Source organism: Notamacropus eugenii, chromosome 6 (genome assembly GCF_028372415.1).
Source record: "Notamacropus eugenii isolate mMacEug1 chromosome 6, mMacEug1.pri_v2, whole genome shotgun sequence".
Classification (NCBI taxonomy): Eukaryota; Metazoa; Chordata; class Mammalia; order Diprotodontia; family Macropodidae; genus Notamacropus; species Notamacropus eugenii.
This window is the reverse complement of record NC_092877.1, coordinates 60,394,780-60,412,378: the sequence shown is the minus strand read 5'-3', so window position 1 is coordinate 60,412,378 and position 17,599 is coordinate 60,394,780. Positions and strand designations below refer to the sequence as shown.

At 38.2% G+C, this 17,599-nt stretch overlaps 1 protein-coding gene across 2 annotated transcripts in view; it reads left to right on the top strand.

Moving 5' to 3' along the window:
* EVC (EvC ciliary complex subunit 1) overlaps nucleotides 1-17,599 on the top strand; it is a 151,297-nt gene that overhangs the window by 41,195 nt on the left and 92,503 nt on the right. Inside the window, exon 7 of one of the 2 annotated variants that reach the window (XM_072620196.1) lies at nucleotides 5,182-5,319. The exons of the other annotated variant lie outside the window; for it this stretch is intronic. Within the exon in view, the coding sequence (XP_072476297.1) occupies nucleotides 5,182-5,319 (138 nt within the window). The remainder of the gene's footprint in view (nucleotides 1-5,181; nucleotides 5,320-17,599) is intronic. 2 annotated transcript variants of the gene reach the window in all.

Here is a 17,599-nt window from a genome sequence, read left to right as displayed (position 1 = left end):
CCTGCCCCGACCTGAGCATAATCTCATACTGAATAGCAACCCTGCCCCCGCCAAAAGCCCTAAGGCTGGAAGCAGCATTTGAATCTCAGACCCCAAGCACTGGCTGGGAGGATCAGGAGGTGAGGTGAGTGTGAGGAGAATATTCAGAGGTCAAGTCACTGGCTGGGAAAATGCCCAGAAAAGGGAAAAGAAATAAGATCATAGAAGGTTACTTTCTTGGAGAACAGACATTTTCTCCCTTCCTTTCTGATGAGGAAGTGCCAAGCCTAGAGGCCTGTATTGGGCTACCCAAGTCTTTCTTACCTGTCCAGGTCTTCGGCTGGCCACGCCGGATGCACGTATGAGAGAAAGGACGTTCCAGAGTCAAACAGGGGTTGAGCTTTATTACAGGGTTTCGGTTACAAGTGCAGGGGGTCTTCTTTCTTAGGACGAAGAGGGGGAGATTTCCTAAGAAGGCTAAGCTTAAGGGATTGGAAGTAGAAGTACAAGCGGGGAGAGAGGGGGAGGGGAGAGAGGAAAGAAAAGAAGCTGAGCCCTACTTTTCTCTTTGGCTCCACACGTGCTAAGAGAGCTTTTAGGCTTCCTCAATCCTACTTAATCTTCAGCCACACAGTTTGCATCTCAATACCGTGCTGTTAGGTAACTAGGTGTGCTCCAATCCGGGATGACCTCGAGGGCAGGGAGACTCCACCCATCAGGTATCTCCAGGGGAGAGGCGGAAATACCCGAGCTAGCTGAGCTAGCTCGGTCTGACCTTCTCGAACCCCCGCTGTTCATGGAGGGCCTCGTAAGACTCTAAGATTTAGAAGTCCCACTTTTACCTGCCCGAGACTGTCCACACGGAATTGAGCTTCCAGTCCCAACAAGGAAGAACAATGCTTACCATCAGGCAAAGACACAGAAATCAAGGCTTCTGTGTCCCAGCCCACCCAATGGGCTCAGGCCATGGAAAAGCTCAAAAAGAATTTTGAAAATCAAGTTAGAGAGGTGGAGAAAAAACTGGGAAGAGAAATGAGAGAGTTGAAAGAAAAGCATGAAAAGCAGATCAGCTCACTGCTAAAGGAGACCCAAAAAAATGTTGAAGAAATTAACACCTTGAAAACTAGCCTAACTCAATTGGCAAAAGAGGTTCAAAAAGCCAATGAGGAGAAGAATGCTTTCAAAAGCAGAATTAGCCAAATGGAAAAGGAAATTCAAAAGCTCACTGAAGAAAATAGTTCTTTCAAAATTAAAATGGCACAGATGGAGGCTAATGACTTTATGAGAAAGCAAGATATCACAGAACAAAGAGAGAAGAATGGAAAAATGGAAGATAATGTGAAATATCTCATTGGAAAAACAACAGACCTGGAAAATAGATCCAGGAGAGACAATTTAAAAATTATGGGACTACCTGAAAGCCATGATCAAAAGAAGAGCCTAGACATCATCTTTCATGAAATTATCAAGGAAAACTGCCCTGAGATTCTAGAACCAGAGGGCAAAATAAATATTCAAGGAATCCACAGAACACCACATGAAAGAGATCCAAAAAGAGAAACTCCTAGGAACATTGTGGCCAAATTCCAGAGTTTCCAGGTCAAGGAGAAAATATTTCAAGCAGCTAGAAGGAAACAATTCAAGTATTGTGAAAATACAATCAGGATAACACAAGATCTAGCAGCCTCTACATTAAGGGATCAAAGGGCTTGGAATAGGATATTCCAGAAGTCAAAGGAACTAGGACTAAAACCAAGAATCACCTACCCAGCAAAACTGAGTATAATACTTCAGGGGATAAATTGGTCTTTCAATGAAATAGAGGATTTTCAAATTTTCTTGATGAAAAGACTAGAGCTGAAAAGAAAATTTGACTTTCAAACACAAGAATGAAGAGAAGCATGAAAAGGTGAACAGCAAAGAGAAGTCATAAGGGACTTACTAAAGCTGAACTGTTTACATTCCTACATGGAAAGACAATATTTGGAACTCTTGAAACATTTCAGTATCTGGGTACTGGGCGGGACTACACACACACATGCACACACGCACACATACATAGAGACAGAGTGCACAGAGTGAATTGAAGAGGATGGGATCATATCTTAAAAAAAAATGAAATCAAGCAGTGAGAGAGAAATATATTGGGAGGAGAAAGGGAGAAATTGAATGGGGCAAATTATCTCTCATAAAAGAGGCAAGCAAAAGACTCATTAGTGGAGGGATAAAGAGGGGAGGTGAGAGAAAAACATGAAGTCTACTCTCATCACATTCCACTAAAGGAAAGAATAAAATGCACACTCATTTTGGTAGGAAAACCTATCTCACAATACAGGAAAGTGGGGGATAAGGGGACAAGCAGACTGGGGGGAATGATAGAAGGGAGGGCATGGGGAGGAGAATGCAATTCGAGGTCAACACTCATGGGGAGGGATAGAATTAAAAGAGAATAGAAGTAATGGGGGACAGGATAGGATGGAGGGAAATATAGTTAGTCCTATACAACACAACTATTATGGAAGTCATTTGCAAAACTACACAGATTTGGCCTATATTGAATTGCTTGCTTTCCAAAGGGAAGGGGTGGAGAGGGAGGGAGGTAAAGAAGGTGGAACTCAAAGTGTTAGGATCAACTGTCGAGTAATGTTCTTACCACTAGGAAATAAGAAATACAGATAAAGGGGTATAGAAAGCTATCTGGCCCTACAGGACAAAAGAGAAGACGGAGACAAGGGCAGAGAGGGATGATAGAAGAGAGAGCAGATTGGTCATAGGGGCAATTAGAATGCTTGGTGTTTGGGGGAGGAGGGGATAAAAGGGGAGAAAATTTGTAACCCAAAATTTTGTGAAAATGAATGTTAAAAGTTAAATAAATAAATTTAATTTAAAAAGAAAAAAAAAGAAAAAAAAGAAATAAAAATTAATATACTACCTGAAAACCACAATCAAAAAAAGAACCTGGACATTATATTTCAAAAAATTATCAAGGAGAACTGCTCTGATATTCTAGAACCTGAGGGTAAAATTGAAATGAAAAGAATCCACTGATCCTAAAAGAGATCCCTAAAGGAAAACTCCTAGGAATATTGTAACCAAATTCCAGAGTTCACAGATCAAAGTGAAAATATTATTAATAGAAAGAAACAATTCAAGTATTTTGGAAATACAATCAGGATAGTACAAGACTTAGCAGCTTCTATACTAAGGGATCAGAAGGCTTGGACTATGATATTCCAGAGGTCAAAGGAGATAGGATTAAAACATCACCTACCCAGCAGAATGGAATATAATACTTCTGGAGAAAAAGTGGTCATTCAATAAAATAGAGGACTTTCAGACATTCTTGTTGAAAAGACTAGAGCTGAATAGAAAATTGACTTTCAAATACAAGAATCAAGAGATGTATGAAAGGTAAACAGGAAAGAGAAACCATAAGGGACTTATTAGAGTTGAACTATTTACATTCTTGTATTGAAAGATGATATTTGTAATTCATGAGACCTTTCTCAGTATTAGGATAGTTGGAGGGAATATATATATATATATTTACATATGTATGTATGTGTGTATGTGTGTGTGTATGTATGTATGTGTGTGTATGTGTGTATATATATGTATATATATGTATGTGTATATATATATGTATAGGGTTAAGGTTAGGGTTAGGGTTAGGGTATATATATATACATGCACATATGTAGAAACAGAGAGAGCAGAGAGAGAGAACACGGTGAACTGCATATAAAGGGATAATATCTAAAAAAGAAAATTAAGCATTGGGAGGAATGAACTAGGAGAAATAAAAAGGGAGAGGTAAAATGTAGTAAAACATCTCACATAAAAGAGGTAAGAGAAAGCTTTTACAATGGAGGGGAAGAAGAGGGAGGTGAGAGGGAATAAGTGATCCTTCCTTTTATCAGATTTGACTTCAGGAGGGAATAACATACACACTCAATTGGGTATGGAAGTTTATCTTACCCTACAGGAAACGGGGGAAAGAGATACGAGAGGGGGGAATAGTAGAAAGGACAGCAGATTGGGGGAGGGTGTAAATGTAAGCAAACACTTTGGTAGAGGGACAGATCAAAGGAGAGAACTGAATAAATGGAGGGCAAGACAGGATAGAGGAAAATACAGTTAGTCTTTGCCATCACTGTTATGGAGGTGTTTTGCAAGACCACATATGTATAACCTGAATCAAATTGCTTGCCTTCTCAATGAGGGTGGGTGGGGAAGGAAGGGAGAAAATGTGGAACTGAAAGATTTAAAAATGAATGTTAAACTTGTTTTTACATGCAACTAGGAAACAAGATATATAGGCAGTGGGATATAGAAATCTATCTTACCCTACAGGAAAATAGAAGGGAAGGGGATGGGGAGGGGAGGTGGTGATAGAAGGGAGGGTAGATTGGAAGAAAGGGCAATCAGAATACATGCTGTCCTGGGGATACAAGAGAGATGGGGAGAAAATTTGACGTTCAAAATTCTGTGGAAGTGAAAACTGAAAATAAATTTACATAGAAATAACTAAAAAATATACATCTCTACAGAGGATACATGGCAGATTTGGGAATTAGAAAGCCTGAGCTTAAGTCACAACTGGTAAAATGTAAAGAACTTAGAACTCAGAGTCTAGAGAACTTGGGTTCAAGTCCCATTTCTCCATTAGATTGTGAGTTTCTTTGTGAGCAGGGACTGTTCTTTGTCTCATTGTGTATCCCCAGTACTTAACATGGTGCCTGGCACCTACTAGGCATTTAAGAAATGTGTATTTATTGATTACTGCATCTGACTATGAGTAAGTTAGTTATCCTGTCTTGACCTGTAAAAAAAAGTGAATTAGACTATATAATGTCCCTTCCATCTCTTAAAACTCATTATCCTTTGACCTTTACTAAGTCTGTGGCCTTGACTAAATAACTCTGAGCCTCAAATGCCTTCTTATATGTAACATGAGGATGCCAGGGCTTGCATCTCTTTCAGAAGATTTTTATGAGGTAAATATTTTGTAAGCCATAAAATGCCATAGGAGAATGAGTTATGATTATAAATATAAAAACCCATGGGGCATTTTAATCAAGGATGAACAAATAGCTTTTTGTGTTGTAGCTAAGACTATGGAGGAATATTTATCTCTCTGGTATTTAATGTGTTACTGTGTTGCTGTTTTTTAATTTGTGGTGTTTTTATTTTTATTCTCAGGACTTGGAAGAATTAGAAAGACAAATTCAGGCCAAATTATCGAATACAGAGATGGTGGGTGCTGGTAGCTCTGAGTATTCCACATTGGAGGATATTGAAAGGAAAGAGAGAGAATATTCAGAACACATAATAGATAACGTATGTACAGAATTTCATTTCCTTTGCAATGCTTACAATTAAAATAAAAAGCATTTTTCCCCTACTGGGCAATTAAATTGGTTAAATAAAAAGGACTCAACTTGAAAGCTTGTTAGACACTTTCCTTCCCTTTAGGGGCTTGTTTATATGGTTTCTAAAGATAAGTGATAGAAAAAGTATAATTTAAGTTCAAAGATTCACAGAAAGAAAATTTGTTTGTGTCCTATCCTTTGTGAGAATCTCAGATGACACTTTTGTAATTCAAGCTGGAATTTGATGGAACTTTCTCTGACAATCATACCTCTCCCTTGGGGTCAAGAAAATTCCATCTGGGAATTCTATGTCCTGTTGGAAAATTGCCTTGGAAGAGGGATTGCGGAGGGGCATAAGACAGTGCTCTGGGGCAGGTTATATAGTGGAAAGAGGACGAGATTAAGAATTAAACGGCTTGAGTTCAAATCCAGACTTTGTTACTTTTCTGTAATCCATGCATGACCTGGCCTGTAGCCTCTGAGTGTGGGCCACTCATTCTTACTGGGCTGGCTTTATCCCATTTTGCCCTGAAATGGGCAGGTCCCAGAGAAAGGTTTTCTCCCGCATGGAGAAAGGAATAAAGATTTATATAATGCCTACTATGATCCAGGTTGTCTGCAAAGTGCTGTTTTACAATTATGATCTCATTTGAGGTTCACAACAATCCTGTGAGGCAGGTGATATTACTATCTCCCTTTTTACCTCTGGGGAAACTGAGGCAAACAGAGGTTAAGTGACCTACCAAGAATCACACAGCTAGTCTGAGTGCATATTTGAACTCAGGTCTTTCTGCCTCTAATTTCAGCACTCTGTTCACTGTGCCACCTAGCTGTGAGACAGAGAGAGAGAAAAACAGAGACAGGAAGGAAAAAAAGGAGGAGAAGGAAGAAACTTGGGAAGTTAAGTTAGAGTATGATCACTACCTTCAAATTGGAAGAGACTATAGACATTGACCCAGACTTGAGTCCCAGCTATATGACCTTGGGCAAGATACTTTACCAATCTTTACCTCAGTTTCCTCATTGGCAATATTCAGAGATATGAATGTAAAATTTCCAAGGTCTGTTCCAACTTGAAAATTCACTGTTGCAAAAATGTCTGTATGGGGCTCTCACACTACTGCTTTGTATGCATGATTTGAAGCAAAGTTGGCAATTACCACCCCATGACTGATATAATGGATGTAATTGGGCTCTTTGTTCTGTGAAAATCTTTACAAAGCTAAAAAAATTGTCCTCAACCCTGACACAGTTTGCCATCTATTAGACAGAATTAATAACTGGTATTGAGGGTTCAGTTTCTCTTAAATATACTCTTTCACTCCCTTTAGTTGCTCACCTCTAGGGATTGTAAATAGTGATAATCATAGTATAAATGCAGCATTTCAAACAATGATGACATAATTGTAATTTTCCTAATATATGTAACCTTGTGCCTTCGTAGATTACAATATTCAGTTCTTCCATTTATGTTTTTAAATAGTCTTTGAATAGAATATGGAGTTTGGGATCTGTTGGTGATTAGTTTTTCATTTAGTAACTGCTAAGTTGGGACTTTTGTGATTTAAAAAGTTGAGGATACTTGCTTCTATTGAAGAGTAAGAGGAGACAGGTTCCACTTACCTTTCCTTTGCTCTCAGAACCTAGAACATATATGTGCTAGAATGTGATTAACTCCATTTGACTGAATGAATCAGCAGTGTGAAATGGCAAATAAAAAAATGCTACTGTGATCTACAGAAGTCTACTGCTTAGGGCAAAAGAAGTATGACAGGACTGCTATTCTCTGCCCCAGGCAGCCCACAGTTGGAGTATTATACTCAATTTACATTCAGTAAATACATTGACAACCTGAAATATGCCTATGGGATAAACAGAAAGGCAAAGAGATTGATGCCATGGCAACCAAGCATTGGTTAAAGGAACTGAAAATGTTCAGACAGAAGTCTTAGGGGGTCGGGAGAAGAGGACCTGGTCACTGCCTTTAGATAACTAAATGGTAAAAGGGGATTTAGATCTGCTTAGATCTAGAACTAATAATGGGAGGGCAGAAGAGGAAAGTTTTGGTTCAATGAAAGACCTGGCCATCAATAGGAGTGATCCAGTAGTGTAATTGGTGCCTTGAGAAGTAGTAACTTCACCACCAGAATTGGACCACTGAACACAAGCTCTATTCAATGCAATAAATTCTAGAGTAGTCAGAGAATTTGACCTGTTCCTCAGAGTTTACTAAAACTGGTTTTTACTTGTGCTGATATTATTACTTCTAGTTCTATGATATTCCTGTGATTTTGCCCTCATGGTTGACTTATTGTATTCAGTTGTGTCCAATTCTGTGTGACCTCAGCTGGGGTTTTCTCGGCAAAGATACTGGAGTACTTTGCCATTTTCTTCTCCAGATCATATCATAGATGAGGAAACTGAGGCAAACAGGGTTAAATGACTTCCTTAAGGTGTCACAACTAGTAAGTTTCTGAAGCCAGATTTGAACTCAGGAAGATGAGTCTTCTTGACTGCAGGCCTGCCACTCTATTCATTGTGCCACCTAGCTGCCACTGTGGTTTCCTGGAACAGTGCTTCAGAATTATCCTACAAAATCAATCTTTCATAGATAATGAATAAACTCATTGCCAATTAAAAGGAACACTTGCCTGACAGAATATTTTGTACTTGAACCCCTCAGCTCTGTCTTTAGGAACAAAAATAAGAAAGAAAGCAAAAGAGATCTTTTCTGATCTGTCATGATGCCTTCTAATTTGATCAAGGCATGAGATAGAGTTGTACTCCTAATTTTAATTTTTTATACCCTTCGGCATTCCTTCTTTATGATTTAGTTACAATATGTCAATTGCTACATATTTTATTAAATATGAACATTTATCTGGAATAAATAATAGAACACATTTCTGTAGCCCTTTGAGGTTTCCAAAATGCAGTTCTGAAAGCAACCTTGTGAGGTAGGTGGTATCACCATTTTATAGAAAAAGGAGTTGAGGCTGAGAGAGGTTAAGGGGTTTGCCTGGTCACATGGCTAGTAAGAGCTGGAGCTGAGATATAAGCCAAAATATCCAGTCTCCAAATCTGCTCTTCTTTTCCACCTCACTGCACTTCCCCTCTAGAGACCACACTGAAGGGTTTCATCACACAACAGTTGTTGCTACCAAATTAACCTATGCTTGGCCAGCATCTTAGAGAGGATTATTTTTGGCATCTTCTCAGCAGTCTTATTAGCTACTCAGTCATTTGGTAATATCAACCCAATCTAGTGACGCATACAACATTTTAAGTCACACTAATTCCTAGCTATGTTCTCAAAAAGGATAAATAAATCATTTCAAGTTTTATTCCAGAAGATTATCCTGGTGAATTTTGATTGATCTTCACTCAAAAATACTTATCAAATACCTATTATATTCTCTAAGAAGGGCTTCTTAACCTGGTATGTGTGAAATTATTTTTCTTAATTTTATTGTATTTTTAATTTTTTTATTAATTTTATTTATTTTCAGCATTCTACAATCACTACCATATAGCTTAGATTTCCCCCCTCCCTACCCTTCCCTTCCCGCTCCCTCCCTGAGACAGCATACAATTTTATATAGGTTCTACACATATATTCCTATTAAATACATTTTCACTGTAGTCATGGTGCATAGAAGAATTAAAATGAATGGGAGAAGTCATATAACAAACCAAAACATAAAACAAAAAAAAAATGATCTAATATATTCTGCAATTGAATTCCATAATTCTTTCTCTGGATGTGGAAGGCATTTTACATTAAAAGACCATTGGGAATGTTTTTAAGTCCTTGCATTGCAATGAAGTTCCAAGTCTACCAGAAAAAAAACTCTCACACATTGTAATTGTTGCTGTGCACAAAGTTCCTCTGGTTCTGCTCCTTTTGGTCAGCATCAGTTCATATAAGTCTTTCCAGGCCTCTCTGAAGTATTGCGGTTCATCATTTCTTATAGCACAATAGTATTCCATTACATTCATATACCATAATTTATTTAGCTCTTCCCCAGTTGATGAGCATCCCCTTGATTTCCAATTTTTGGCCACCACAAAGAGTGCTGCTATAAATATTTTTCTACATGTGGTAACCTTTCCCATTTTTATGATCTCTTGGGGATACAGTCCTAGAAGTATTATTGCTGGGTCAAAGGGTATGCATATTTTTGTAGCCCTTTGGACATAGTTCTAAATTGCTCTCCAGAATAACTGGATCAGTTCACAGCTCCATCAACAATGAATTAGTGTTCCAACTCTCCCACATCCTCTCCAACATTTATCATCTTCCTATTCTCTCATGTTTGCCAATCTGATAGGTGTGGTGTGATACCTCAGAGTTGTTTTGATTTCCATCTCTCTAATCAATAGTGATTTAGAGCACTTTTTCATATTACTATAGACAGCTTTACTATAGATACTATAGATCTGCTCATATCCTTTGACCATTTATCAATTGGGAAATGACTTGCATTTTTGTACATTTGACTCAGTTCTCTATATATTTAGAATGAGGCCTTTATCACAGACACTAACTGCAAAACTTCTTTCCCAGTTTTCTGCATCCCTCCGAATCTTGGTTGCATTGGGTTCAGTTATGCAAAAACTTTTCAGTTTAATGTAATCAAAATTATCCTTTTTGCACTTCATAATGCTTTCTGTCTCTTTTTTAGTCAAAAATTCTTTCCTTCTCCATAAATCTGATAAATACTCTATTCCTTGCTCCACCAATTTGTCCATACTATCAATCTTAATAGCTAGATGGTGTACCCATTTAGACTTTATTCTTGTGTATGGTGTCAGGCATTGGTCTATGCCTACTTTCCTCCACACTGTTATCCAGTTTTCCCAGCAATTTTTGTTGAACAGTGAGTTCTTATCCCAGAAGCTGGGGTCCTTGGGTTTATCAAACAGTAGATTGCTAAATTTGTTGCCTTCTGTGCCTTCAGTACCTAGCCTATTGCACTTGTCTACCATTCTGTTCCTTAGCCAGTATGAATTGGTTTTGATAATTGCTGTTTTATAACACAATTTGAAATCTGGTAGTACTAGGTCACCTTCCCTAGCATTTCTTTTCATTAGTCCCCTTGAATATTCTGGACCTTTTGTTCTTCCAAATGAATTTTGACATTATTTTTTCTAGTTCTAGAAAATAATTATCTGATAGTTTGAGTGGTATGACACTAAATAAGTAAATTAATTTAGGTGGAATTGTCATTTTTATCATATTGGCTCAGCCTACCCATGAGCAACTGATGTTTTTCCACTTACTTAAATCTGACTTTATTTGTGCAAAAAATGTCTTGTAATTGTGTAATTGGGTTTGTTTTGGCAGGTAAACTCCCAAATATTTTATAGTATCTACCCTAGATTTAAATGGAATTTCTCTTTCTATCTCTTGCTGTTGGGCTTTGTTATTAATATATAGGAATGCAGAAGATTTGTGTGGGTTTATTTTGTAACCTGCAACTTTGCCAAAGTTGTTTATTATTTCAAGTAATTTTTTACTTGAATCTCTGGGATTCTCTAAGTATATCATCATATCATCTGCAAAGAGTGATAACTTAGTTTCTTCTTTGCCTATTCTAATTCCTTCAATTCCTTCATCTTCTCTAATTGCTATGGCTAACATTTCTAGTACCATATTGAATAATAGTGGTGATAATGGACATCCTTGTTTCACCTCTGATCTTATTGTAAATGCATCTAGCTTATCTCTATTGCATATAATGCTTGCTGAAGGTTTTAGGTAGATAGTGCTTATTATTTTATGTAAAGTTCCCTTTATTCCTATGCTCTCCAGTGTTTTTTAATAGGAATGGGTATTGTATTTTGTCAAAAGCTTTTTCGGCATCTATTTAGATAATCATATGGTTTCTGTTAGTTTTGTTGTTGATATGATTGATAATACTAATAGTTTTCCTAATATTGAACCAGTCCTGCATTCCTGGCATGAATCGTACCTGATCATAATGTATTATTCTCATGATAAGTTGTTGTATTCTTTTTGCTAAAATCTCATTTAAAATTTTTGCATCTATATTCCTTAAAGAAATTGGTCTGTAATTTTCTTTTTCTGTTTTGACTTTCTGGTTTAGGTATCAAAGCCATATTTGTATCATAAAAAGAATTTGGGAGGACTCCTTCTTCCCCAATTTTCCCAAATAGTCTATATAGTGTTGAAATTAACTATTCTTTAAATGTTTGATAGAATTCACTTGTAAATCCATCTGGCCCTGGAGAGTAATTCCTAGGGAGTTCATTGATGGCTTGTTCAATTTCATTTTCCTGAAATGGAGTTGTTTAAGTATTCAATTTCCTCTTCTGTTAATCTGGGCAATTTGTATTTTTTTAAAATACTCATCCATCTCACTTGGATTGTCGAATTTATGGGCATGAAGTTGGGCAAAATAATATCTAATTGTTGTTTAATTTTTTCCTCATTGGAGGTGAGTTCACTCCTTTCATTTTTGATATTGGTAATTTGCTTTTCTTCTTTCTTTTTATTAATCAAATTAACCAAAATTTTTATCAATTTTATTAGTTTTTTTCATAAAACCTACTATTAGTTTTATTTATTAGTTCAATAGTTTTCTTAATTTCAATTTTATTAATCTCTCCTTTGGTTTCCAGTATTTCTAATTTGGTATTTACTTGGGGATTATCAATTTGTTCTTTTTCTAGTTTTTTCAGCCGCATGACCAAGTCATTGATCTCCTTGTTTCTCTATTTTATTCATGTAGGTATTCAAAGATATAAAACTTCCCCTAAGAACTGCTTTTGCAATATCGCATAAGATTTGGTAGGTTGTCTATTATTGTCATTCTCTTGAATGAAATTGTTGATTGTTTCTGTGGTTTGTTGTTTAACCCACTCCTTCTTTAATATTAGATTATTTAGTTTCTAATTAATTTTTGCTTTATCTTTCCATGACCTTTTATTACATATAATTTTTATTGCATTACTATCTGAGAAGGATGCACTGACTATCTCTGCCTTTCTGCAATGGACTGTGAGGTTTTTATGCCCTAGAACATGGTCAATTTTTGAACATGTGCCATGTACCGCTGAGAAAAGGTAAATTCCTTTCTATCCCCCTTCAATTTTTTCCAGAGATTTATCATATCTACCTTATCCAGAGTTTTATTCATCTCCTTAATTTTTTCTTGTTTATTTTAAGGTTAGATTTATCAAGTTCAGAGAGGGGGAGGTTGAAGTCCCCCACTAGTATAGTTTTGCTGTCTGTTTCTTCCTGTAACTGTCCAACCTCTTTTCTAAGAATCTGGATGCTGTACCACTTGGAGCATACATGTCTAGTAATGATATTGCTTCATTGTCTATGGTGACTTTTAGCAGGATATAGTTTCCTTTCTTATCTCTTCTGATTATGTCTATTTCTGCTATTGCTTTGTCTGAAATTAGGATTGTTACTCCTGCTTTTCTTACATCAGCTGAAGCACAATATATTCTCCTCTAACCTTTTGCCTTTACCCTGTGTGTATCCCCGTGTTTCAAATGTGTTTCTTGTAAACAACATATTGTTGGATTATGGCTTTTAATCCATTCTGCTATCCATTTCCGTTTTATGGGAGAGTTTATTCCATTCACATTCACAGTTATGATTACAATCTGTGTCTTTCCCTCCATCCTCTTTCCCCCCATCAGTGCTTTTAGCTCTCCCATCTCCCTTCCCCTCTTCAATAGTTTTCACTTTTCACCACCACCTCCTGCAGCCTTCCCTTCCTTCTTTTAGCCCCTCTCCCTTTTACTCCCCTTTACCCTTACTACTTCTTTCCTCCCTTTTAGCTTCTTCTCCCCTTTCTTCCCCCTTCCCCTCCTACTGCCTATAGAGCTAGTAATATTTATATACTTAAGTTGATTTTTCCCTCCTTGAACCAAATCAGATGAGAGTACCTCTCAAACAATGCTCATCTCCCTCCCCTCTTTCCCTCTACTATAATATAATTTTGTACTTCTTCCTGTGATGTAATTTACCATTTTCTGCTTCCTCCTTTTGACCTCTCCTATTACAGTTCTTCACATGCTTGAATCACATTTTTTTCATCATATCATTTACTTTATACGCATTCCCTCTATGTATGTATATTCCTTTGATATTTCATAAGAGATGTACAATTCTCAAGATTATCATCTTCCCTTATAGGGAAGTAAACAGTTTGCACAAATTGAGTAATAAATTTTTCTTTTCCCCTGTTTATTTTTTGTATTTATTTTTAGATTACAACATTCATTTGCACAAAATTTTGAGTTCCAAATTTTCTCCCCATCTCTCCCCTCCCCCACCCCATAACACCTGTCATTCTGATTACCCTTTCCCTCAATGTGCTCTCCCTTCTATCACATCCCACCCTTCCCTTATCCCCATCTTCTCTCTTTTATTGTAGGGCAAGATAAATTTCTATACCCCATTACCTGTATTTCTTATCTCCCAGTTATATGGAATAACAATTCTCACCATTTGTCTCTAATACTTTGAATCCCAACTTCTCTCCCTTCCTCCCTCCTCACTCATCCCCACTGAGAAGGCAAGCAATTCAATACAGGCTATATATATGTGTCATTTTGCAAAATACTTCTATAATAGTCATGTTGTGTGAGACTGACTATATTTCCCTCCATCCTACCCTGTCCCCCCTTTATTCTGTTCTCTCATTTGACCTTGTCCCTTCCCAGAAATGTTTACCTCCAGTTACTCCCTTACCCCATTTGCCCTTCTTTCTATCATCTCCCTCATCCCACTTGCCACCTTCTCCCCTACTTTCCTGTATTGTAAAATAGATTTTCATACCAAATTTAGTAAACGTGTTATTCCCTCCTTAAGCCATATGTGAAGAGAGTAAGCTTCACTGTTCCCCTCTCACCTCCTCTCTTTTCTTCTCCATTGAGAAAGATTTTTCTTATCTCTGATAATTTGCCCTATTCCATTTCTCCCTTTCTTCTCCCAATATATTCCTCTCTCACCCGTTAATTTTATCTTTTCATAGATATCATCCCTTCTGATTCAACTCAACCTGTGCTCACTGTCTGTATGTGTGTGTGTGTGTGTGTGTGTGTGTGTGTGTGTGTGTGTGTGTGTGTGTGTGTATAATCCCTCCACAACCTAAATACTGATTCTTCTTTTTAAAGTCTTCTTCTCCTCATTGGCTTTTTGGACCTCTTTTTCCAGTTGAGTTAGCCTATTTTTAAAGATGTTATTTTCCTCAGCATTTTTTTTAGTTCTCCTTTAGCAAGCTGCTAACTCACTTTTCAAGCTCTTCTATGGCCTGAGTGCATTTCATATTCATTTTGGAGGTATTGGAGGCAGAAGTCTTGACTTCCTCTGACAGTATGCATTATTCTTCCTCACCCAAAAGGATGGAAGGATATACCTGTTCAACAAGAAAGTAACCTTCTATAGTCTTATTTTTTTCCCTTTTTTGGGCATTTTCCCATCCAGTTACTTGACTTCTGAATGCTTTGTCAAAAGGGAAGTCCTAGTGCTCCTCCTCCCCCCAGGATTATGCTCAGGGCTGAGATTCAGATCAGCTGGTCAATTCCCTCAGGGGCTTTAAGCTGAGCTGCTCCCACAATGGAAGCTGCTGCCCAACCTGACCACTGCCAGCCAGGGCTGCCACCCAGCTGTTGCTGTTGCTGTTGCTGCTGCTGCTGCTGCCACTGCCTGGGGACCCTGTTGGAGGGGCCCTGCTCCCCTGTCACCCAGGTGGGAAAGCCCTCTTACTCACCTTTGAAGCTTTCTTTGACACTTGTGGTCTGAGGGATCTGAGACCCTCCCTGCAGGGGATTCTGTCCCAAAGGCTTGTTCCAGTCCTGTTCCTTGCAGCGCTGCATGGCCAGGGCTGGGCTCCACTCTGCTGAGCATCCCGTGTGATAGACCTTTCCTGTTGACCCTCCAGGTTACCTTTGGCTAGAGATCTCTTTCACTCTGTCATTCTATGGCTTCTGCTGCTCTAGAATTTGTTGAGAGTCATTTTTTACAAATATTTTATGGGCTGTGGGGAAAGAGCTATAGTATGTATGTCTTTTTTACTCTGCCATCTTGGTTCCACCCCCCAACCCCACATTTGCCTTTTTATGCCTTTCTTGAGACCTATGTTTGAAGACCAAATTTTCTATTGAATTCTGGACTTTTTGTCAGGAAGGTCTGGAAATCCCTTATTTTGTTGAATATCCATCTCCTTGCCTGAAATGTTATGCTGAACTTTGCTGGGTAATTGATCCTTGGTTGTAGTCCCAGCTCCTTTGCCTTTCAGAATATCACGTTCCAACTCCTTCGATCTTTTAATATAGAAGCTGCAAGGTCCTATGTGATCCTGACTGTAGCTCATCAATATTTGAATGGTTCCTTTCTGGATGCCTGTAGTATTTTCTCCTTCACTTGATAGTTCTGGAATTTGGCAACAATATTTCTTGGTGTTTTTAGTTTGGGATCCCTTTCAGTAGGTGAATGGTATATTCTTTTGGTGACTATTTTGCCCTCTGGATCTAGCACTTCTGGGCAGTTTTGCTTAATGATTTCTTGGAAGATATTTTGAAGACTATTTTTTTCATCGTGGCTTTCTGGTAGGCCAATAATTCTTAAATTTTCTCTCCTGAATCTATCTCCCAGGTCAGTTGTTTTTCCAATTACATATTTTATATTTTCTTCTATCTTTTCATTCTTTAGATTTTGTTTGACTGATTCTTGCTGTCTCATAGAGTCGTTAGTTTCTAATTGCCCAATTCTATTTTTTATCAAATTGTTTTCTTCAATTAACTTTTGCATCTGCTTTTCTATCTGTCCAACTGTTCCTTTTAAGGAATTATTTTTCTCCATTTAGTTTTTGTACTTCTTTTTTCATTTGTCCAATTTTCCCAGTTAGGTTTTGTGCTTCCTTTTCCATTTGTTCAATTTTCCTTTTTAAAGAACTGTTCTCTTCATATAACTCTTTTTTCATACTTTTAAAATAATTGGCCAGTTTTTTCTATTTCCTTCTTCAGCTCTTCCAGGAGAGTTCTTTGTGCATGTGAGGAGTTCATAGTCCCTTGTGAAGTTTCAGATGGAAGTACAATCTCAATACTTATCTCTTTGGTATTCATGTTTTGGTCCTTGCTCCATAGAAAGATTCTATGGTTTTTTCCTTCCTCCTTTCCTTCTTGCTCATGATGGTGAGACTTTGTGTGTTGTGGCCTCTGGTTCTTTCAGCTAGAAGTGGGAGAACCTGGTGTTGAGCTTGCTGGTGTGAGAAGGCTAAGGGCAGGAGCCTTTTTTTCTTTTTGTTTTGTGTTTCTCTGGATTAGCCCTGTGGCTAGCTTGTTAAGTGTGGGAGAGAGGTCATCTGGTCAAGGGAGATCTCCTCAGTTGAGCTAGAGAAAAAGCAAGCTTAGCACTTGGCAATCCCAGTTGGTCTATTGTCTTCCTGTTTCCCCTGGAGTGCTGAGGCAGGCATGCCTGAGTAGTGTGAGGCTTCACCCCCTTGGAGCTCAGACTGTCTGAGACAGCTCCATTCCTCCCCCACAGTAAAAGGAATATTCTTTAATGATTTTCCTAGCCTCAGGTGCTACAAGACTGTTTGCTCCTTCTATTGATCCCACTGATCCAGGATTTTTCTGGGGAAATATTTTATGATTCTTTTGAGGTTAATGGGGGGGGTGGCATGTGCAGAGAGCATTTACTAATCACTCCACCATTTTGGCTCCCAGAAGTTCAAGTAGGTAACTTACAGACATCTAATCTGAGGGCTGAAAGTCTCAGGAGTGGCTGCGGCTGATACCTGGGGCTCAGTGACTGTCACTCACTTGACTCCACTGATCTCCTGCCCTGGGCTGCCACTCTGCCATTCTGCAATGCTGTTGCTGCCTCAGGCCACTCTGAGTCTTTCCTGCTTGGCCAAGCTGAGAATGGACGCACAATGCTGTATTCCATGGGTTCTTCCACCCCCATGGAACAGATCCTTCCTGCAGACCTTCCAGTCTCTCCTGGTCTGAATTTGCCACAGTCTGTCTCCTATTGGATTCTGTACTTCCAAAATCTGGTCAAATTCTCTTTTTAGAGTCATCTGAAGGAGTTTGTCTGAGAGCTTAGGTGAGTAATTGCTCTCACCCTGCCATCTTGGCTCTGACCCCTTGTGAAATTATTTTAAAAATATTTTAATATCTATTTCAATATCTAGGTGAAGCAATTCCTATGGTTAAGGAATGCAGGCATCTCCACCAAATTTCAACTAACTACCACTAAC